Source organism: Pimephales promelas, chromosome 22 (genome assembly GCF_988280905.1).
Source record: "Pimephales promelas chromosome 22, fPimPro1.hap1.1, whole genome shotgun sequence".
NCBI lineage: Eukaryota > Metazoa > Chordata > Actinopteri > Cypriniformes > Leuciscidae > Pimephales > Pimephales promelas.
Window position 1 is genome coordinate 21,937,671 of NC_142790.1, and position 23,785 is coordinate 21,961,455.

General features: G+C 37.6%; 2 protein-coding genes across 5 annotated transcripts in view; one reads left to right on the forward strand and one right to left on the reverse strand.

Annotated features, from left to right (window-relative positions):
* Positions 1-666: 666 nt before the first annotated feature.
* klhl24b (kelch-like family member 24b) lies at positions 667-17,293 on the reverse strand. The gene is made up of 7 exons (XM_039685003.2): positions 17,106-17,293; positions 15,108-16,086; positions 12,466-12,650; positions 10,468-10,586; positions 5,790-5,978; positions 3,443-3,631; positions 667-2,743 (listed from the first exon to the last, which is right to left on the reverse strand). Exons 2-7 carry the CDS (start codon positions 16,025-16,027, stop codon positions 2,543-2,545), a joined length of 1,803 nt encoding a protein of 600 aa, XP_039540937.2. The 5' UTR covers positions 16,028-16,086; positions 17,106-17,293; the 3' UTR covers positions 667-2,542.
* Positions 17,294-19,925: 2,632 nt separating this feature from the next.
* The window catches only part of sh3kbp1 (SH3-domain kinase binding protein 1), a 42,075-nt gene continuing 38,215 nt past the window's right edge, over positions 19,926-23,785 (forward strand). Inside the window, exon 1 of one of the 4 annotated variants that reach the window (XM_039685001.2) lies at positions 19,926-20,259. In XM_039685001.2, coding sequence (XP_039540935.2) covers positions 20,256-20,259 — 4 coding nt within the window. In that variant the 5' untranslated portion in view covers positions 19,926-20,255. The remainder of the gene's footprint in view (positions 20,260-23,785) is intronic. The other 3 variants (XM_039684999.2, XM_039684998.2, XM_039685000.2) reach the window with 3 other exon arrangements.

Genomic DNA, 23,785 nt, shown 5'->3' on the forward strand with positions numbered 1-23,785 from the left:
AAATGTATCCAGGGCGTATTTACGTTGAAGAGGGAGACCGAACAGTTACTGTTGTGTTCTCGACCCAGATAGTGTTGACTAGACGAGCACGAAAACACCTCAGAAACACTGCCACTAGCACGTGTGACGTGTGTAGAATTTTGTTGAAAGCCCAGATAAAAGTAAAAAGCTACTATTTTGGGTTTATCCATGGCAGTTCGACTTCACACACACACACACACACGCGCGCGCGCGCGCGCTCTGAGTCAGTGGACGCGCACTGTTATGAATGCACAATGTTTCGACTTTAATCTCGAAACATTTCGACTTTAATCTCGAAACATTCGACTTTAATCTCGAAACATTTCGACTTTAATCTCGAAACATTTCGACTTTAATCTCGAAATGCTAGATTTTTTTTTTTTTTTTTACAGATTTTTTTTTTTTTACAGATTTTTTTTTTTTTTTACAGATTTTTTTTTTTTTTTTTACAGATTTTTTTTTTTTTAGGTTGCGGTTCAGGGCTTCCGTAGCAAACAGCTGGAAGCCTGTACATTTTGTCAATAAACCTGATTTGCAGTGGGGGTTGAATAATTTTGATTGCATATGTTAGTGGTGTAATATGGAGGTTTCATAGAAATTCAAGGACCAATTTTGTTTTTAAAAAACAAAAATATTGATTACAAATCCATACTAAAAACTGCTTTATTAAGGAAAACGGATGCATATACACCACATTAAGCTCTTGTATATTTCAGTTACTTAGAATGAGAAAATTTTAGCAACAGTTTTAAACATTTCTACAACCTTGTGCTGGAATTAACACAGACAAAACTAATCACACATCTTTGGTGAGTTATCATTCATTCCACCACAAAGGCACAAAATGGTCATTTCTTTTAACACACTTATAGTAATATCTTTTTAAATTGGCATTTTGTTCTGCAGAACCGTAACCGTAATCAGCGCTTAAACTGCATTCTTGCCATATTTTTTTTTTTTTTTTGGACATACACGTTTTTGGGGATGCACATATAATTCAAAACCCTGGACTCAGGGGACTCATTTAAAAAGAAACATTTGTAAAATAATCTTAATAAAAACACTCATTCTGTCTATGCCTTTTAGCAACTGAAGGTTATCAGAAAAAGCAAGCCTATAGAGCACTCACCAAAAGACAGACACCAAACTCACATTACCTAGTCTAAACATTTATTTACTCAAAGTCGTAAACTACACACCAAAAAAGTTTAAAGAAAGGCCACGTGTTGTCGCATTTGTGCGCAGGGTTCGACTCTCATTTCAGTTGCATTGTAAAATTCCCAGAGTAAAATGAACAATGTGTTGTTCTGGTCTTGCAGTTGACAAAACTAAACAATACTTCTAACCAAAAGCAGGCAACAAAGCTGACATCACTAGTCTTAGAATCCCTGGCACACAAACACACAATCTTTTGCTGCTACATCACTGAACTGCATGCACAAATACTAAGCTCAGATTACTGTAAGAACAACAACAACAACAAAAAAAAGAGTTTTATAGGAGCTGAGAGTGTGAACTGGCCTTTTGGCCTGATGCATCAACATTGCAAACACTTACTGATACAGTAAACCTGAAGAAGGATAATATTTACATTCTGGGACACTGAGAAATACTAAAACTTAAGTGCCTGGTTGGGGCTTTTGGACTTCGATCAAGAATAAATAACTTAAAGTGAAAGCTAATATATGATTCACTTATAAACAAGACATTACTGATTGAATTCTATAGTATATGCAAGAAATCGTGTTTTCCCTTAGAGTAAACGAAACAGAATAAACATAGGCTAATCGACTCGCATGTAATGCTTCAAAAGTTCAGACAGACTATTTCGTGTGTGTCCCACAAGATAGCCGCAATTTCTACTACAAACTACAGAAAATGATTAATAATCACCAAAAAACATGCATAAATAAAGCAATATTAAAAGAAACACTATACTTTTTGGTGCCTGGTGGATTTTTGTTTAACAAAAAGTGGTTTCTGCATATTCGGTGTCTCACAAACAAATCTTTTCAAACACACTTATACACAAATCCATCACAACTGAACACTCTCTTGACCAGTCACAAATAATCACACCATTCACCCATTTTAAACAACCACTGACACCATACATTAAAATACAATAGAAAATTCAATAATAATAATAATAATAATAATGAAGTGGAAAAAATAAATCACCAATGGAGGAGTTTAACCCAAGAGGAAGACCCAGATCACAGAGAACGGGAGATCGGAGACTAGCTAGAATTCACAACTGTCAATCATTTTAGAAACATTTGTGTAACAGTATGCAAATCTATACAAAATCAGCGTGATGCTGTCAAACTCATTTCTGAAGGTAGAAATGTAAAACAGTTAGGGTTGTGTATTTTTCAGTTTAACGGAAAGCTCTCAAAGCTTGAGAACTAAAGGGGGTTGGGACAAACCGTACTTATCTACCTTACCTATGGTAATGCTCCGTTATCTATAATAAGGCTCAGTTTATCTGCATCCCTGTTGTGAGTGAGCTTTTTTAGTATCATGAATGGTAGAACTTCTCATCGTAGCGATGAATGGTGACGCAGCCGTGGTAAGAAATGGGGCGGGGCATAGCGGCCACGCCCGTGATGATGCCTGTGGACGGGTCGTAGCACAGGATGTTGTCTGACGCCTCGCCGTTTTCACCACGCCCACCCAGGATATAGATCTTGCCGTTACATACCGACATACCGCAACTTTCCTGAAAAACATAAACATGCAGGTCTGTTTACACAAGTGTGTCAACTGAGTGTAACAGATGGGTTTCAATAGTGGATTTTCTCCACAGAGAAACATTTTAGTGTAAACATTTCAAGACAGATCTAAGGTGGTTAATGGACTAATATATACTTCTGCAGATGCCGTAAGTCAGTGTGGTTTCGATATTTTTACATTTTCTTGATAAATAACTACACTACTACACTTTACTATCAAAAACTGGAATCGATATAAATGTAAATGACTAAATCACGTCATTCTCCCTACTAAAACAATTGATATATTTGTATATTGTAAATCATTGTTAAAATGTATGTGTACACAAGTTGTCATATATATATATATATATATATATATATATATATATATATGCAAATGCAATATGTATATTTCACAAAAAATAAAATGTATGTGGTATTTTAGTTTTAATTCATGATTAATTATTAATTTATTACAAATTTCATTTGATACATACATCAATTGTTATTCTTTTTTATGGCTACAAATTATAGTTTGTAATGTTTTGATTCGTGTTGCTGCTGGTTTTCTTAGTTCAAGTCATAGAACTCTTTATTGAACTTTTTATTCTCTAACAGAGAAAAGAAAAAAAAATAACACAACTAAACCCAAGTCACTTTGCGCTCTGTAGCATTTCAAACCGCAACTTCATTGCAGTCAGTACCTGTTTGCTGAAAGTGTGGACCACATGCATCCAATAATCTTCAGTGGGGTCATAGCAGTAGATAGATTTGGTTAGGCCTCCAGCAACATAGATGAGATTGTTCAGTGATACGGCTGTGATGCAGCGCTTAGCGATGGGAATGTTGGCCCTTAGCAACCAGGAGTCGGACTCAGGGTCATAGCACTGAACCTGAGGGCAAAACACACACAGTGACGTTAAATTAAACTTAATTAAAACTGGTAGCAAAAACAGCCTCATTCAAGCCTGCCTCCTCAGGCTGCAAAACAGTCGCAACCACAAACATAAATCAATCCCCCTGCCATCCTTGAAAGGAGGGTGTTCGCTTCACAGATATTTGTGATCTTAAAAATAAGAAACCACCCTGGAGGGATACGAACTCACAAAAACAGTAATCGGTGATCAGAATCATCTTGTGTCTTGATAAAAAGGAAACATAATCGCACACAGACACAGTATCTCCTGAGAAAAGTCTGGGTGAATTTCTATCTACCTCTCTGTGGGGAGCATGTAATAGAGGATGGGAAGGTATTATAGAGGCTTCACACATTTTAGAAATAGCAGACACTTGTGCAAGAGAATGCTCTGGGCACAAATGATCTGGCAGACTAATAGGATAGAATCGTGGCTAAGGCAACAATAGTAGTCAAATTAAACACACAGCATGATATGCTTTGACCAATCAGAGTTGAGATACCATCAGAACTTTCTTTTAAGGAAGCAGGACGTTTCCTTCAATATTCAAATCAACCTTCACAACAAATTTAAACACAATGTCAAACTGTACAATTTGGGTATTAAGGGTCCAAAGAGGTTTTATTTGGGAAGTAACTACAGAACTAATCATATGACCTGCACTGAATCGCAGTGAAATGCATTAAGGAAATCCAAGAAAATATCTGCGGCTGAGTTTCTCTCTGAAGAGACACCTGGAGAATGTATCAGAGCGGGCTGACAGATCCAGGTCAGATGGTCGTAACTGTTGATCTCCATTAGGGGGCAGCGGGCAACACATTCAATGCATCTTCAGTCTATTGTTCAGCTAAGGAGAAGGCAGGCCTCGATGAAGGAAAAACTCTAACTACAGTGTAAGAGTAAACAAGCTGCCATCATGTAACAAAGGGGGAATCTAACAGCTGGTAAACTCAAGCTTTAGGCGATTGATGCCATTTTGGTCACACACAATGTCATAGTTACCATTGTAGGGGCTTTGTATAGTTAAACATCCTGCCATTTGAGAGCAGAATGTATTTAAACGTAAAATGACCTCTGGTTTAACTCAATTATATATTGATAAGTTATTCAGCTTGAGTTTAAAGCAGTGTTGTTGTTGTTAAACTAAACCCTAAAGCTAGAAAAAATCATTTTTGTTAATTGAAATAAAGCTGAAATAAAATACAACGAAAAAATATTAGATTAAATAAAACAAAAGTACAGTTAAGTTAAAGTACTAAAATGACAAACTTAAATTGAAATAAAAGTGAATCAAAGCTAATTAATACAATTATTAAAACTTAAACTAAAATAAACGGAAAATATATAAAAAAGCTGAATGTCTTTTCTTTCTAAAGTGGAATACCAAACAAGATAAGCAACTTAATTGAAAACTGTTGTTTTTGCCCATTTAATAAAATTTGGACAAAAGATAGTTAGACAAAAACAAAATATTTCAAAATATCTAGTCATTCCGGTCTTGAATGACATAAGTATGAGTTAATTATTTCCATTTTTGTACGAACTGTCCCTTTAATTGCGATAACTAACAGACTTCAATGAGACATGAATTATAAGGATTTACTATAGACCATTTCAAAAGATGTAAACAACACTGGCCCAGAAACACTTCCTGTTTCAGTTTGTAACTGTTTTCTTTATTTCACATGTAAAGAAAAGATCTTAAAGATGTTTTTTTAACTTTTTGATTCAATTTTAAATGTTCTGTTGGTTGTATTTTATCCTAGCTTTTATGTAGTGTTAAAAAACTGAAACAGGAAGTGCTTCTGGACCAGTGTTGTTTACATCTTTTGAAATGGTCTATAGTAACAGTACTGGAATACAAATAAGACATCGCCCATTTCTCAAGTAAAACTATACAATCAGAGCTGTTTTATTTACAGCGGCTGGGTTTATGGTCCACTGCACTGTTCAGAGAAATGTCAAGATCACTACACTGGAAAACAAAGCATGTCGCACCCTGGTAGCGTGACCCAGAAATAAACGCCATGTTTACATGCAGTAAATACACAATGACATGCAGAGTTAACAACAGGGTGGTTTCAAAGACTCCCTCCTCCTCCTCAAAACTCATGCGTCAGACTCTTCTACAAACCTTATCTGAGCATGTGTTGTCATCGGGCCCTCCTCCAATCACATACAGTTTATTGACACAGCTTATGACGGCTGGCGAGCTGACAGCCTCCTTCATGGGTGCCACTTCTGTCCAGCGGTTTGAGAAAGAGTCGTAGCATTCAACGCTGCTGAGTCGTGACTGACCGTCGTATCCACCAACGGCATACACCTGTAGAAAAAAAAAAAAACACAATGAGATGTTAAATTTAAGTGATGTGTAATGTAGGTAAGCTCAAACTGTTTTTGACATGTACACATGACGTTTCATGGACGAAACAATCTGGAGGTGAGCCAAAGAGTGTGGATCTTGCCAAACGAGAACTACTGTTTACCCTATCATTTCTCAAATTGATTTAGTGACAAAGAGATTGTAACAGACACAGGCACAAGCCTCGAGGCTACCACTGCATTAGAAACATGACAAATCTGATTATACCTGCGTTTATAAAACCACTAGTTCAACACAAATGTAAAAGTTCTGAATGTCAATTTCCTTGACTACTTCCAAGAAATCCAGTGTGTCCTATTATGCCTACGTTATGCCTGAGACAACTCGCAAAGGTGAAATCATTTCTGTCTTCCAGAGACTTTCAAAAACTCCTCCATATTTTTATCTCATCGCGTCTAGATTATTGTAATGGCCTCTATATAGGCATTAGTCAGGCCTCTCTCTCTAGACTGCAGAGGGTCCAGAATGCTGCAGCTCGCTTGCTGACGGGTACAAAAAAGCGAGAACATATTACACCTGTTCTTTCCTCTCTTCACTGGTTACCAGTTTCTTTTAGAATTAACTTCAAAATTTTGATGTTTGTTTTTAAATCACTTCATGGCCTTGCTCCTAGGTACATGACGGAACTGATTAGGCATTATGCTCCGTCTAGAGCGCTTAGGTCCGCTGACCATTTGCTTTTAGTAGTCCCACGTGTGAAACTAAAATCTAGGGGTGAAAGAGCATTTTCAGTGGCAGGACCGAAGTTGTGGAATAGGTTGCCCTTGTACATCAGGCAGTCCCAAACCATTACTATTTTTAAATCTAATCTTAAAACGTATTATTACAGTTTGGCATTTGACGCTGTGTGAGAGTTTGTTTTATTTTCTTATTATTTTATTGTATTACTGTCTTTTATTTCTTGTATCTTGGTCATGTTGGTTTGGTCCTTGTCGTATAAGTATGTAGATGTGTACAGCACTTTGGTAAACACTTGTTGTTTTGGAAAAAGTGCTATATAAATAAACTTTGACTTTGACTTGACTACGTTCTAGTAGGTGAAAAGCAGCACAAGAAAGGAGTAGTACGTCTGAATTCATACACTGTAAAAAAAAATATTGTTGGTTTAACTTAAAAAAAGTAAGTAACCTGGTTGCCTTAAAATTTTAAGTTCATTGAACTGAAAAAAGTGAGTTAATAAAATGAAGGAGATTAATTTAATCATCAGAAACTCAAAATAATAAGTTATCTCAAGTAAATAAATCATTTAAGTTGATTTGACAAAAGAAAAAATGTTCCTGAAGTCCGCATCCAAAGGACAATATACTGACATAATGAGTTCACAGGAAAGGAGTTGCGAATGACAGTGAAGCGAAACAACTGAAACATGTGAAGTTGCTGTGCATCCGAATTTCATTCATACCATACATTTCAATGGCCGTGAAGTTTGTTCCCCATTAGACTGTATGCGATTTTGAATGAAACTACAGTTGATGATTCAGAGATTGTAAGTTAAAATAAAGTCTTTGTTCATTATTAAAAAAGGAATTCAAATATATTTATGTTTTCAATAAATATACTGAATGTAAGTAATGTAATATTTATGGAGGTATACCATTTGACATTTAAAAACCTAAGTAACCTTTCCATTATTTAAATATGAATTATATGTATTTGTTTTTGACAATGACTGACAAGTGACAACGCAAGAAACTTTCAAGCTTTTCTCTAATTTTGATGTGAAAACAAACCGACATGCTCTTATCGAATAAGTCGGCTGAGACACTAGTCTAGGGGCCCTATTTTAACGATCTGAAACGCAAGTATCAAACTCGAAACGCTTTGTGGGTGGATCTCGATAAATTTAAAATGGGTTGGTCTGAAGTAGCTACAGTGCTCTTATAATGGCGCATTTGCCAAACAGATTTTCTCGTCAGGGCCGTAAAAGACAGAGAAGTGACATTGTATGGGGATTGGAGAAACCCACCCAAATTAGCTTTGGTTAAACAGGCGTATAATTTAATTTGGGCAAAAGTGTAACCTAGATTAATGCCTATTTTTTCACATCTTCATGGACACCACAATGATTTGAACGTTTCCGGGAACGTTTGGCCCGGAACACACCTCCTCTTTTCGCTAAACTACCCCTGGTAGCGCAAGTTGATTCCCTAATTTACTGACATGTGTCTTTGAAGGGAAAAGCCTGTGGTGTGTCGGGGGCAAAATAGGAATGATACATGCAAAATAGGGGTAACGGATGGAAATTGATGTGTGCAAATCAGGTTCAACTTCAATCATTTAAGACGGTTAAAAACCACCGTTCAAGGTATTTGCATAACCTGGTTATTAATCAAAGTCAATGTAAGACTTATTGACAGCATCCAACAGATGCGATCAAAACCTCACTACTGCAAAAACATGACCTCTCGGAGTGCAAAACATTGACAGTTCTGTGTTGTAACACATCACTCAATCACTCTTGTTTGTGTAAGTCCCTGAAGATATTGAGGAATTTCTCGCTCACTCTCAAATGAAAACACGTGGAACGCAAAACCCCTGAAGAGTTTGTCTCCTTCTCCTGTCTCGTGGCTCAATTCTGTTAAAAAGAAGAAGGTAAACATGTTTCCCTTTATGGAACATGAAAACCGGTTGAACCACTGTTGGCGCACGAACATGCTCAAACACAGAGGGGCAGCACATCAATTACGAAAACAAACCAACGTGCTTTGTGATGAGCTCTTTGTTCCGACTCAGATATTATTGAGATGGTCCCATCACCCCTGGGACAAATAAGATGTTACTGTACATCAACAAACAGCTATAAAAATCATTATACAGGAATTATAAAATGTCTTGAGAGGAATTAGATTTCCTGTTCAGTGTGTGCGCAAGTAAAAGGCTAATATCTAATATATGCTGACAGGGTGTGAGAAGAGTCATTCTTTCGCATTTAAATGTTAATTATAATTTTATATCACATACACAATAATCACATACAGTATATCTAACCGGTGTCAGCATGGCTCACATCAGATTATTGCAGCTTAACCCTGTGGTCATGGATTTCATTTTTCAAGACTCAGTGTTGTGACTTCAGTTGATTAGATTCTATCTGTCAGTCACGAATCTTTCACAACCAATAAATCCAACTGCAGTCTTACAATCCATATGTCTGAAGGAGTTGCTGCTCAAAAACAAACCCAAATGATCTTTGGGGTCAATTGAGTTGAGTCCAAAACTAGCATGGGCCTGAAACACAAAGAGTTGGAAAGACTAGAGCAGACACCCAGAGACAGGAAGCTGGGGGGAAATGTCTGAATAAACGCCACAATAGAAAGCATCAAAACAAACAAACCAAGAGAAAGAGGCGTTCATGCAGACAGCTGGCTATAACTTACAATGCATGTTAATTAGTCATTGCACAAGTAGCTTTTGTTGGCTCAGTTCATTCCATTAACAACAAGACACTTTTCATTTCTTGAACGTTTGAGCCAGTTCCTCAACCGATTACATAAAATGCATCAGATCTTTCGCAAACAGGACAGAGCAAAACCCCCTGCCAAAGTAAATCAGATTTCTGTAGCTGATAACATTCGTTAAGAAATGTTGAAAACAGCCTCATGAGTGATGCAATATCAAGTGAAGTATACAGATCCAAACTCTTTTGACAGCGGCCTTATTTAATGGTTCACATGACTGATCAGTTCAAAGTCAGTTACTGATTATTAAAAGAAAATGCAGTGTAAGCAACCAGCTTCAAGGGAGAAGTTAAATATGAATTATATTATTTTAAAAATGCAGTGTAAGTAACCAGCTTCAAGGGAGAAGTTAAATATGAATTACAGTATTTTATTGTTTAATGAAATCAAGTTTCAAGCAGGGAAAGAAGGACAAATCGAGGCTTTGAATGTGACAGAGGAACTGAGCACCAGACAAAGAGCAGTAAATGACAAGCAGGCAATCAATTTTAAGGGTGGGAACATGTTTAAAAACTAAATACCCATTTCTATATGTGGGAAATATTAATCATGGTTAGAGGTATGTAAACAACAGGCCATCATCAAAATAGGAAATCAATGTCTTCTTCCTGTGGCATGACTAGAGCCAAGACTTTCATTCTTGGGACTCATTGAAAAGGCAGCGAAAGCCAACAAAATGCCATTAAAAGTTAAACACTGGAATGTATTGGTTTATTATTGGTTTTTAAATGTCTCTTGAATGGCTTGATGGTTTCATGCTCTCAGCCGTCAATAATTCACAAAACACATTGTGGTTGGCGCAAACAATTTTTATTCTTGCTACATGTCAACTGGAAATAAATCTAGTCTTGTTCAAGTTAACATTTGAGTACTTTTATATCCATGTTATTGTACCCACATCATAGGTTTCCAGTTAAGTGCATCTAGTGGGCTATTGGTTAATGTATGAATGTGGAAGTAGTTCAACTCACCTTTCCTAACAAGACAGCCATTTTGTGTCTCCAGCGACCCTTGTTTAAGGAGGCAACCCTGATCCAGATGTTGAGCTGGGAGTTGTACATCCAGACATCCCTGCTGTTGATTCTACCCCCTAAAATTGCAGCACCAAATGGTCACCACCATTCTTGCACGTGCCGTCACACATTGATTATAATCCTTGCAACAATGTAAAAAGGTAAATGACCCATGATTCACTTTGTGAATGTTCCTTGTTTCTTATCTGATCTCATATACACATTATGTAAATAATAAAAAACATAATTGTGGATCTCCCAGTTCAGAGATAATTCCGGCGAAGAAACATAATTAGACCAGATTTACCAGTCACATATTTATGAAAACAAATTTTCAATGCAATGAATAAACCGCACTTCATTATTTGCATATAGACTACCACTCAGTTTGAGTGTGACTGGATTTGTTTCTCATCATCTTAAAATCCTTTAATACTTAAAGCTTGAAATGGGTTTTGTATAAAATAAATGAATATCTTACACCAGATAGTAAAGATAAATAAACCGGGATTCGACTGTTTAAAAAGCATCCTAGGATGCACCTCATGAAGTTGGTTGAGAAACTGCCCGGGGCTGTAGATCGTAGAACTATTGCCACCAAAGGTCTCTAAGATCGACTTTGCTCACAATGCTTTTGGGATGCTCAGCCCTGGACAACGTGTGGCTAATATTGAAGAACTAAAACTATAAAGTAGCTTTGATTCGTGGAACATTAATTTAGTCACTACATAATTCCATGTGTCATTTCATAGTTTGAGTGAGTTTATTACTATTTTTACATTGCGTAATTGTAGTAATGACTGAGCAGGTAGGTATGAACAAACATTTGACTGCTAGTATCAAGTAACATTTGTGCATCTGTGTGATTGTACTAACAGAAGGTAATAATCTACAAAACTGTTCCAGTTATTCAGGAAGCACCAGGGTGGAAAGAACACACTGGACTCAGCAAAGCTGCTCAACCTGAAGCTCATCTTTCTATCAGTTTCTATTATTTTCTGAATTGCATATCTTAGTCTTGAGTTGGACCAACGCAAAGGCACTGGCTTACTAAACAAATTTCAAAGGAGTAGAACAAAATGTTTGGGGAAGGACTGAACTTAAAGGAGGTTGAAACTAGAGCGAGAGAGAGAGAGAGAGAGAAGCATTAACTAGCAGATCTGTTCTCTTGGAAACACGTGAGCGCTTGGCACATGCAGAATGTAAACTGATAGTTTATGATTCTAGCCCCCTCACTCTCTCTCTCTAACATTCTCATGAGATAGCTGATCTCTTTTAATCATGTCTCAGTCTTTTATTGCTGAACTTGCTGGAAGTGAGCCTCTCTGTAATGCATGGCGCCCTGCTGTGTCTAACAAATCCCTGAAGACTAAAGCAGCCAAAAGATGAACATCAAACTGACAATAATTGAGAAATTAAGGATATGAGGATATGAAGGATATGAGTAATTGACGGACGAAGGGCGATTAAAAACAACCCTTAGAAATAAAAAGACCACAATACAGCAATTAAAAATTTGTAAATAATGTCTTTCATTTTACAGTTAGTAAAAAATCAAGTTTTGTGAGTTGTCGTCCACATCTGTTAGCTTTAATGTTATCTATACGCGAATGTACCACTAAAAACTGACAAAAGCAGATATACGCATTCAAAATGTATAGTTTTACTATGTTAGACCACAAATATTAATAGCTCATTTACTTGTTTAAAATTTAGAAAAATTTTATCCGACCAAATGATAGAATGAGAATGTCCCTCTCTATAATGCTAGCATTCATTAGCAATCTTCCTGGAGTGGATGTGATGTAAACAAAAGGCTACTGACATTGAAAAAGGAACAAGGCCTTTGATATACCTTGCCTTAACAGCACAGGAAGGAAAACCAAGTCAAGTCTAATGACAATTGCAAGCCTAAAAAACAATTTAGAGCTCAAGAATGTTAATAAACATGATTACCTGAGACCAGAATGTCGTTCCTGAGGGCACACACAGCATACTCTGACTTGGTAAATTCTGGCAGTTTGGCTAAGGATTTCCATTCCCCAGTTACAGGATCATAGCACTCAGTGTACGGCAGATTGAAACCTCCTATTCTCTCACATCCTCCGACTACCACAATGACCTCAGAGAATCCTGTAGACCTGCAGGGACAGGACAGGATGTTAAACTTGGACTCATGGACAAGTGTAAATCATTTAGTCCTGGTGACATTCCAGAAAATATGAAGTGTTTATATGGCAAGCACATATTTTGCCATACTAAATTAGTACTGAACAAATCATTGTTTACATTCTGTTTTCTTGTCATTTTCAGTCTATTTGTTCACTGAATGACACTGAAATGAGAAAAGTACAGAACCATTTCTAAGGATAGCAGTATAGCAGTATTATAACTGTCTACTAGTGCAGAGAGAACAACATGCATTCTCTGTTCAAAGAACCAATCGGCAGGCAAACACATTTTATCCAGAACCAACTTCCCCCATTTTTCCCTGAAATCCTCTGCCTAGAAGACTGTGCTCTCTGTGTAAATGATCATGGGGTTGGAGAAAGCGCAAGCGAAGATGCTAAAGTTAGAGTTGAACTTTGAATACCCTCTCTGGAGGAAAGAGCTTAGAACGAATTGGCCGCTGCCCAGTCAATTCATGCAAACATGGAAAAATCTGATCAGTCTTTCATGTGTGATGTAATTAGTGCAGATGTGCCGCACCCACAAAATTCTCTGAGAATAATTGGTGGAGATGATCAGCTAGGCCCTTTCCCATAATTCAAATTTAAGAACCATTACAAATCTGCCTGGAAACAGAAGGTGGAACTACAACTTTGTGCCAATTGTAAGCCGCCCGACACCCATCTGAAAACTAACTGTACGCCGAAGCTGAGGTGTTGTTTTCACCAAACCAAAACAAAGGTACATGGAGCTGAAAACAAAGCACCCTTGCATTGTCTTGCATGAATATTTAGCACACTTGGGTACGTTTATACTTGGGCTGCATTTATCCTAATGATTCTGCTACACCTTTCTTCAAGCGGTCTATAATGAGACTGTTGATAAATAAGCCCTATAACTTTGCAGGTTCCTCCAGCGAATCACGTTCAGGCAGATTCCAGGTCACTATAGATTTGGCTCAGAACTGTGCATTCCCCCTCCCCTGCTCTCTCACCCTATGGTCCTCCAGACATAACAAAAACAGAGTGCACACTGCAAGCAGGATCAGGTCAACAGAAACATGTTTTGAAACTCAGGTGTTTGTGTGTTATGAAGCTTGTGAAGGAAGAATGTGTACGGGCAAGCCCCGCTGTGACTTTTTTTTCCTGCAATGCAGTGGGCCTGAAGGTGCCGTCTGTTCTTGCTCCATCTCACTGTACTCGCAATGTGGCTCGGATTGTTCCAAATCCATAAATTAGAACATTGGGTTTCTAATGATCAAATATGGATTGCGAAGTTATAAAAAAAAAAAGCCTTCAAGTTACTTGTTGAATCATGCCTTTGTGTTTCAAGGACAACTGAATCTATAATGTAGCCTTTCTGAAAAAGGTTCCAGAAGTCTCTGAGATTTTTAAGGACATAACAGAACGTATTTTACTTTTAACCATGCTACTACGAATAACTAGCAAACTCCCGTTTGCTTGATGTTGCTGGGTACCTAATAATGTTTAGTCAAGTCATGGTAAACAAACTAAAGCCCGACCAATAAAGGAGGGCCGATACCAATACAAATATTTGTTGTTTTTAAAATCCGATATATCGGCCGATATTTTTTTTTTTTATTTCAGAAATGCGCATCAAACATTAACGGATTTCCCAAACATTAGTTATTTATGAATTTTTACTAAAATAGTATGATATTGCATTTTAAAAAGAAACTTGTTTCTTTTATTGTCACAACAGAACAGACTGATGATAGTGGCAGTAGCTAGCTTTGTGGTTAGCTTGTCTATGATGAGCCATAATTTAGCAATGGATAACGTCATACTGCAATTTGTAAAACGTACATTTTCAATACAACAGGCCAAGGAGAGATGATACGTCTCACTGCTATAACTGCCACGCGCTATTAAAGAAATACTTCGGTCACATTATCAAAAGTTAAAAGGATACCGATAGTTTGGAAAATACCTAATATCGGCCTGCCGATAAATCGGTCTGGCTCTAAAACAAACTCTTTGATAGTGACTTTTCATTCAAACAGTTCAAGCAAGGTATAACACCGTGTCCTAACCAGACGCAATGCGATAAGATTTCAGATTTCACCGACAAATCATTTGTCTGTCCACACCATAGACTGTAAAACAATTTGCTGCTGGAATCTTATCGCATCGCGTCTGCTTAGGACACAGTGTAAAATAGAATAGTCGTGTGTCGCCGTCGCAGCTGGTTAGGACAAAAACTCTGATTAACATAGATACTTTTTATCGCGCGCCAAGTGTAGTTAGGACACGGTGTAAAAGGTCTTCTCTTTCCTGCAATCACTGGTCCATTTTACAGAGTTTAAACTGCTTGGTGCATTTAGTGTGTAAAGATTGAGACTTGGATAAATATGGTGCTTGAATAAGAGTAGGCTACATTAATAGCACAGGAAAAATTGCTTGAAATACCTGCGTGGACGGGTTCTAGGCGACATCATTTCGTTGCCCAACACATGATAGCGTCTGGCTTCGTGCAGAAGATGATAGCACTCCGGTGCATTTTGGATCAACTGGTCACCTTCTACCGTCTGTACGAAATAATTTGGATGCAGCAGGGGCAGGCGGACATGGTTGAGAAGTTCTTTGAGCACGATTCTGCGGTGGTCCACATCGTAGTACACCCAACGAAGCACTGCTTCAAACACCGTCTCCTCCTTTCCAATGACTAGCTCGTCACTAGCGATGTACTCTTCCAGCTCTTCCTTGCGCAAGTCCAAGAATTCTTCATGTAGGGCCACGTCAGCAAAGGTCTGCAGCGCGTAGGAACGGCAGCGGTTGGCCAGTTGCTTGAGGGAGTGCGCGTCGGCAAAACGCTGGATGCCCAGGCAGTTGCAGGGGTCAAGTTGGTCCTCCAAGAACTTGGCACAGGCATCACGGAGAGTGCTGATCTGGAAGAGGCAGGAGGTCTCAAAGAGGAATTGCACATTGTCTGTGGTGATGCGGGCACGTCCAGTGTAGACGTACTGTAGGAAGGTGTCCATGGCTTCCACACGGATGCCGTTGATCTCCACCAACATCTCACGGCTCTCACGGTGGTCATTGCAGAACATTGCGCGGAAATAACTGCTGCAAGCAGACAACACGGCGCGGTGGCATGGAAACTCGCGACCCTCCACGCTGATCACCACATCCGTGAACAGTCGGCCATCACGGAACTCATTAAACATCTGTAGAATGCTCTCAGAGTGGCACGGGCCAGAGGTGAAATCGAACACATCATGATTAGCGACGGACTTGTTGTCCATTTCCAGAACCTTTCTCTTAACTGCTGGAGACTCACGGACTCCCGAGTCCTCCCGGTTTAGTCTTCTGCCCAGAATAAGTACCATTGCTATTAGACCAGTGAGGCCAGAGGCCCTGTTGACAATAGAAGAAAATGATGCCTCAGCTGAAAAGAAAAAGAGAAATATTATTTTAATCAAGAAAATCCATTAACTTGTTATAAGCATATACCAATTACAATGAGACACATTTCTGAGACTTTATAAGCTAATATAAAAAATATGCTGTATTAACTGAAAATAAGTTTAAACTAGAACCTATACAGCTTTTCAGGCTCAATGCACAAAAGGTAAAGGAGCAGCTGATCAACCATGCAGTAACATGCACAAAGTGTTGCCATATTGCTGGCAAATGTTATGTGACAAACATACAGTATGACAGTATTAAACCTTAATAACAGTTCAATTACATTTGAACTTTTTTATATCAGAAAAGTACAAATCTATGCCTTTTTGCCAAATATAAGCTTTTTACAAAAATGACGACAACCTTTTGTTTGTCTCGCAATGGCCTCTCATTGCCCCAGGTGAATTCACCTGTAGAGAACAGAATGCTGCTTTTCTTGTACTGCAGCCGCCTAGCGGTCACTTCCGTATTCAACAAGACAAGAGGATCAAAACAAAGAACTTGGGGAACGTCAACAAAATACTTCAGAAATTGACCTGCCATCCACGTGTTGTGTTGTTCACTGACACAATTAATAATTCAAATTTGTCCATACCACTTGATTTAAGATTACATTTTAAAGTATTAAGGTAAATTACTTCAAATTATGCTTTTTAAAACATATTTATAGCAGGCTGTAAACTTAGTAAAATTCCATAATTCTTGTCGCAGTTATGCCATTTTTACAACACGGTTAAAAACAGAACCTACCGCGGTATGAAGCATCTTAGATAAAAATAGACAAGTGTTTTTTTGTTGTTGTTGTTTTTTTTTTTTTTGCGTTACGTGGGACTTAGGTTATACACACGCATACATTTTACAATTAATTGTCACACAATGTGTTTCATACCTATATCATTAAAATTATCATAGATACAAAACTGTTACAGAATAGAAAATAACAGAATACAATACAATAGAATAAACTTTAGGCCTATAATATAACATGCATACACTCACCAGTTTAAAAAGTCAAGACTTTGTTGTGGAAGTCTCTTAAATAGTCAATATTCAGAAAATCAGTTCATAAAAACTCTGCTCGTCTACCCCTCGTCGGTCATCTCTATTCCTGCAATGAACCCAAAAGAACGTCTGAGGAAAAAACGGTCCGCGGGGTGCTTTATTGCCATCATCACATCGGAAACACGAGCGGCAAACAGCTGATGACGCAGGGAGTTCTGGGAAATGTAGTTTTCATGAAGGCTGACAGAATGACGGCAGAACCAGGGCAGAACATGGCAGAAGCGCAAGTGACTACAAGTACCAGAGTGCTCAGAACGCCACATGGCCAAAGATTGTTTGTAAACGTTTCAACAGTCACAGGAGTGGCGGAGGTGAATCTTATATCGAAAAGATATTCAACTCGTTCTTTTTTGCCTCTTTAGAGTTTGAAAGAAGGTATTAAAATACATTTATGTGCAAAAAGGTACACTATTTAGTAAACAATCCTAAACAACACCCACACATGACTAAATTGACGTCTGTTTGTTTTTGTACTGCTTATTTAACTGTCTGAACTGAGGGAACACGGTTGCGATTTTAGGTTTTCCTGTAGCATACATTGTAAGAACATTTTACTTCTATATCCTTCTAACTTTAATGTGAAACCAAGACACGTATGCTTAATTGCGGAGCGTTGTACATTAACAATGTTTCTCTCATTCCTTTCCATTGTATTGTATGATGTTCAAGACTTCCTTCTCTCGCAATCCTTCAACACCAAAGGCACCATTTGAACAAGTGACGTCTGGCTCATTTGGAAAGCTGGTGGGGCGGTTTAACGCCCTCTCTTCTTCTGAATGCCTGGAGGCTAAACGGTAATAGGCCTAATAATAGGTTAAAAGGCTATACATATCTATTTCTATATGCATCACTTCCTCCGAATGTCTAACGCTCAACGTAAACATAGGCTACAGAATCATGACATGATCAGGAAACTAAACTTAAAAAAATATAGGCTTACTGCTTATTCCCTTTCTTAGGCCTGAAGTTAATAAACACAAAATTCAGGAAATTAGAATTACAAATGATTTTTTTTTTTCAGTCATTAAAAGAACAAAGAAGGAGGAAAAACTTTTCTTAGCCCTACCCAAGATTTTTAAAAAGCTTTTACAGAATAGGTCATATTTAAAATGTATAAACACGTATATGCATGAATGAGGCAGTACGCAGAAGAAAGCCACAGGTTAAAATGAGTCTGACTAAGAACTACAGTGGAATAATTCATCCTGTGTTTTTCATACAACAACACTTTTCCCACACACTTTTATTTGCATTGTTTAAAAAAAAAACACACACACACATTTAGGACTAAACCGTTTTGCTTCAGTACTAAATTTGGACTGTGAATTTCTCTCAGATAAACAAAATATATCTAAGCAAAGTCTACTTTAGTTTGCGATGGAAACTAGTTTACACCTTGGAATAAAAAAGGTAATTGCAACTTTTTATCTCACAATTCAGACTTTATAACTTCTGAGAAAAGTCATAAACTCGCAGGTGAAAAAAGTCTGAATTGCGAGTTTATATCAGAACTATGAGATTAAAAGTCACAATTAACTTTTTTTTTTAATTCCATTGTAGAGACAAACTTCCATAGTTTGCACATTGTGGCAAAAAGGCCTAAAGCATTCTGATGTCAAACCTTTTCCTTTCTCTTTTAATGCTTTCACCTGCTATCTCTCTCTGCCTTATTTGTGTTCTGTTGATATCGTGCGTCTCTCTTGGTTTCTACCATTACTGCACAGCAGCTTACTGCGCTTTCTGCTGTCTAAAGCACATTCCTCCGTCTCTGTGTGTTTATGTGATCAGTAGTCATTCCAGCATTAATAGTGCCATTATAGAGATCCACTCGGTTAAGCCTCATTAATGCACAACAGGAGAAAGTCCAAAGCAAATTTACTGACTTTAGCCAAGCACAATATAAGACAAAGAAGCATGGGGGAAAGTAGGCCTACTATTTTAGATTTGAATATTAATTAAGGATGCACGGCCAAAATAAAAAAATTCAAAAGAGCACTGCGGTTTGTATCCTAAACTGGCCACAGGGTGGCAGTAGTTACTTTGGAATCAGCATATTAAATGGAATTTGCAAGCGTATGCAGGTAAACAAATGGATATGTGGATTTATTGGTTTAAAAAGTCATTTTGGGCTCTTTTGTGGGCTTCTAGTGTAAAAAAATTCATGCTTTAATATACTATATCTGTAATTATTTATTTAACATAAGGTGGTCTCATCATTTCATAAAAGGCCTAGGAGTGAGTTTTTGAGATACAATCATTTTGAGTTTAATATACTAGGCTATATTTTCATATCCAAGTGTCCATGTTGGCTAAAAGTCTTACAGGTTGAAACAACAGCCCTATTTGACATCAATTTACACCGTTTAAGAATAAGTAAGCTATTTATTTGACAAATATGTGAACATTACAAAAATGTGACATAGGCGTACGTTTTCTGACATTTAAAACAAACACCGCCCCAGTGTTTACATTCGTTTAAAACGAATTCTTTAGTTAAATAATAAATTAAATAAGTTCTTTAAAAGTAACCAAATATGTTACACTCCAGTGATAAGCTCTATAATAATCTGTATTGAGTAAACAGAAACCTAAAACTAGCCCATAGGACCTCGCCACACAAGAAGTTTTTAAAAACAATTACCTGCAACTTGCAGGCCCCAGGTAGGCCTATTTGTTTGTGTAAAAGCGGAAAATCCCGTTCAATGGCCTCTATCATTACAGCGCATCCTTCCAGTTCTCGCGAGAACTTTCGGTTCACGAGCGCCACTGAGTGAGCGCAGTGATGGCAAGCTGGAGTTCGTAAAGCGACGGAGGCAAACTGTAGTGAAGCGCCTTGCGGCTGGGGCAACATTCACATCATCTTTTCCCCCTTTTGCATTGTTGCCCCTGCCTTTTTTGCTCTTTTTAATGAGGGGCAGGATCATTTCTTCAAAATATGCTTAGGAGCCGCGTTGCGCATTCATTTTAAGTGATTATTTGAGGTATTTCCGACCCAGTGAGCTGCATCTCCGAAAGTAGCGGATTTCTTTTTTTCTTCTCTACATTGAAATCATCATAGACAAACACGCCGCGTAAACAAGTTCATAAATGGGTGAGTACAACATATTTGGGATGAGTCCGTTCATTTTTATGCTAAATCTTGACCTCAGTGTGCTATTGGTGTGTCATTTAAAACATTAATGCAACTGATATCATTGATAGTGATTGCATGATGCTTCCGCCGCACTATTATAACTATAGAAAAAAGATCTGATCATTTCAAGATGTGGACACGTTTGCATGGTTTCCCCCCTCTTCTCTGTTGCTCAAAGATCATGAAGAGTTAAAAGCTGAATTTCATTTCCCTCTGAGGTTTCCTGCTCTCCTCCAGCTGTCCGTTATGTTTCTCTTTACAGATGTGGCTTTTGCTACATTGTTTCATACGGATGGACAGGAACGCTCAGCCTTCATTACATAATATTTTATTATGAACTAACAATACAACGTAAACTGCTCATCACATTTGATCTGTTTCCATTGGATTACCTTGAATAGTTCTGAATAGGCTACATATCGACCGATATTGTTTCTTTACAACTGATTATTGTATGGATTCATGTTGAAATGTCTGTTAATTGGCTAATTACTAGATTCCACAACGGTAAATACAAAATAGTTCGCAGAAAAATGGGCTCACGGGTTTATATTAATTTATAAATTGTAATAGACTCAAATATCGGCAGGCTGATTTATTGGTTGATATTCTTATATTGTCAGTATCGGGCATTAACTGTACCCGATTGGCTGATTAATACACCTCTTCTTTCTACTAGCGTCAAGGTCTGTTCACACGAAGTAAGATAACTAATGATAACCCATTCACACAAAGAACTATAACGATAACTACTGTATTAGCGTCCACACAAACGCAGAAAACCTTCAGTTCATTATAAACATGCAGCAGTTTTGTCTGACGCTTTAAATGCTCAAGCTCTTTGAGAAGGATGGGTTCTGATTGGCTGTCAATGTTTTTATCTTTCATTAGCTGGAAAAATAAAGTAATTCCAACAATATCATTCCACCGTCCTTATGTTGTTATGTGGAGTCTGCCAATATTTTAAAACGAGAGTCTATCTTTATCGTTAAAGTTATCGTCCTTGGTTTGAAGGACCTTCAGTGTTGTCAATGGAGAATGCACATATACATATATTTTAACTTTAATAAGTATTCATTTAAATTCAGTGGAACTTTCCAAAAAGGAAACGTTTCTTTGTGATCAAAATGGTTTTGAGATGATTCAGCTAGGGTCTAAATGTCGTCTAAACTGAGTCCTTCCTCCTACGTTTTTGTATTGATAATCTGTTTCACTCAGATGTACATCACAATACAGAAGAAAAGATCTCACTTCTTCCGTTTCATGGCGACTTTAGGTAGAAAAGTATGAATATCAGCTAATAATTTTGGTCAAACAGTCCACAAATGCTTTTTACATTCTTCATTGCTTCTTAACGTCACATTATATACTTTAAATAACAGATAGCCTCCCTTATACTACACTGATGATAAAGCATGATGACAGACATTTTTGAGGAATGCCACACCATTGTGAAATGAGACTCATATATGCAGAGTCATCACTGTAGAGTAATCTCATCTGTAAGACTGTCGTACTGAGCCTATCATTGGCACTGGATTACCGTCGTTTATATTTAACAAAATAAAAGCAACTTCTTATTGACTGAAGCGCAAACAGATGTACAATCCTCTTATGATCCATTCTGTTCTAAAACTCTCCCGTGATGAGCTCATCAAAAAGGGGGGCGTCTTTGACAAAACACCAGCGTGAGACAGTCACACACGTGTCTCTGATCTCTTGGCAAGATTCATCAAAGCGTTCAGATTAACAGGCATACGTGTTGAAAATTTAAACAGCACAATCCGGTTTCTGAGCACATCACATTTGGTTACATTCTTTAGTGACTAAAGCCATCCGTGTACAAACCCACCGGAGTGTTTGTTAGGTTCGTTCATTTCTGTCTAAACAAACGGTAACAGATATTAATGACCCGGGGCCAGCTGTGTGTACCAACTATTTCAAAACATTAATCAATAACACAAAACAGGACTGATATGATTTAAAAATCAATCTGACAAATGATCCATGCTCTGTGTGCGCTAAATATGGAAAAAATATACCTTATCAACCCCTAAGTGGTGCATATTAGGATAGTTCACTCAAAAAAATTAATATTCTGTTATTATTTACTCACCTTTATGTCGTTCTGAACCTCTTTCTTCTGTGGAACATAAAAGAAGATATATTGAAGAATATTTCACTGGTTTGTCTGTACAGTGGAAGTCAGTAAGGTCCAAAAAAAGTTTACGTTCATTGTAATAATTTTCAGAATGGTAATGGTGACCCACCCATTATTTCTGATTCAGCAGTGATCATCTAGACTGCAGCATTCATAAACTACAACCCACATCCTTAAAAATATACCTTCCAAAATATAAATTTTTTTCCAGCAATTCTGTAGAATAACCTTTTTTTGGGGGGGGGGGGGGGGTCCGCCAAAGAACCTCTCAGTTACCAATTCTTAAAATAACTATTTTTTTTGAAAAGCATTTGAATAATCTGAAGTACCTTCTGTCGTCTCGTAAGGAAAAGCAAAAGGTTCTTCATGGAACCGTCAATGACAGAACCTTTATTTTTAAGAGTGCAGGAATTATTTTTCCTCTGTTTTGAATGAAACATGCTATCAGTAAGTGGATTCATAGTGATCAAGGGCTCCCTGTGAATCCTCATATCGCATGCAAGTTAATGAAGCCCTGGCTTCCTCTGTTACTGTTTTCGCCGCAAGCTCAAGCATTGCTTTTCCTCCCTAGTGATGTGGTGCGCTTTGGATTCTGGGAAGTGTTGCCCTGTACTCCGCTCTCTTTACTGTCATGGCTGCTGTGTCATGCTCATTCATTGCCCTTTGGTAGAGAAAAGGGAAGTGTCAAGAAAAGCATCTTTGTGTGTACAGTATGAAGAGTTCCCGTTATAGCGGAGCATTTACACATCTACCACAAGTTCCTCCATGTTATAGTTGATCTTTTATTGTCTGTGGAAACATTGTAGGGGAACCAGTCATAGTTATTTATATATCACACTTTCCTGCCTAAAGGTGACTGGTTTGGAAGATCTACTCATCTCCAACTGCTTTTGCTAATATTCTAGCTAATTAGATTATTTTGTTTAACACATTTTACCATGATTTCCCCCAAAAGCAGGATAGAAAATGCTAATTTTCTGCAGATGCCTTCTGGGCATGCCTATGTAAAATAATAGGATTCATAGTAGAGCCCGACCGATAAAGGATTTTGAAGGCCGATACTTATACAAATATTTGTTGGTTTTAAAATCCGATATTCCGATATATCGGCCGATATTTATTTTTTAATTTTTTTTCCATTTTTTTTTTCATAAACGCGCAACAAAACATGAACAGATTTCCCTAACATTAGTTATTTGTAGTTATTTATGAGTTTAAACTAAAATAATATGATAATGCATTTTAAAAAAGAAACTTGTTTTGAAACTTGATAGTGGCAGTAGCTAGCTTTGTGGTTAGCTAGTCTATGATGAGCCATAATTT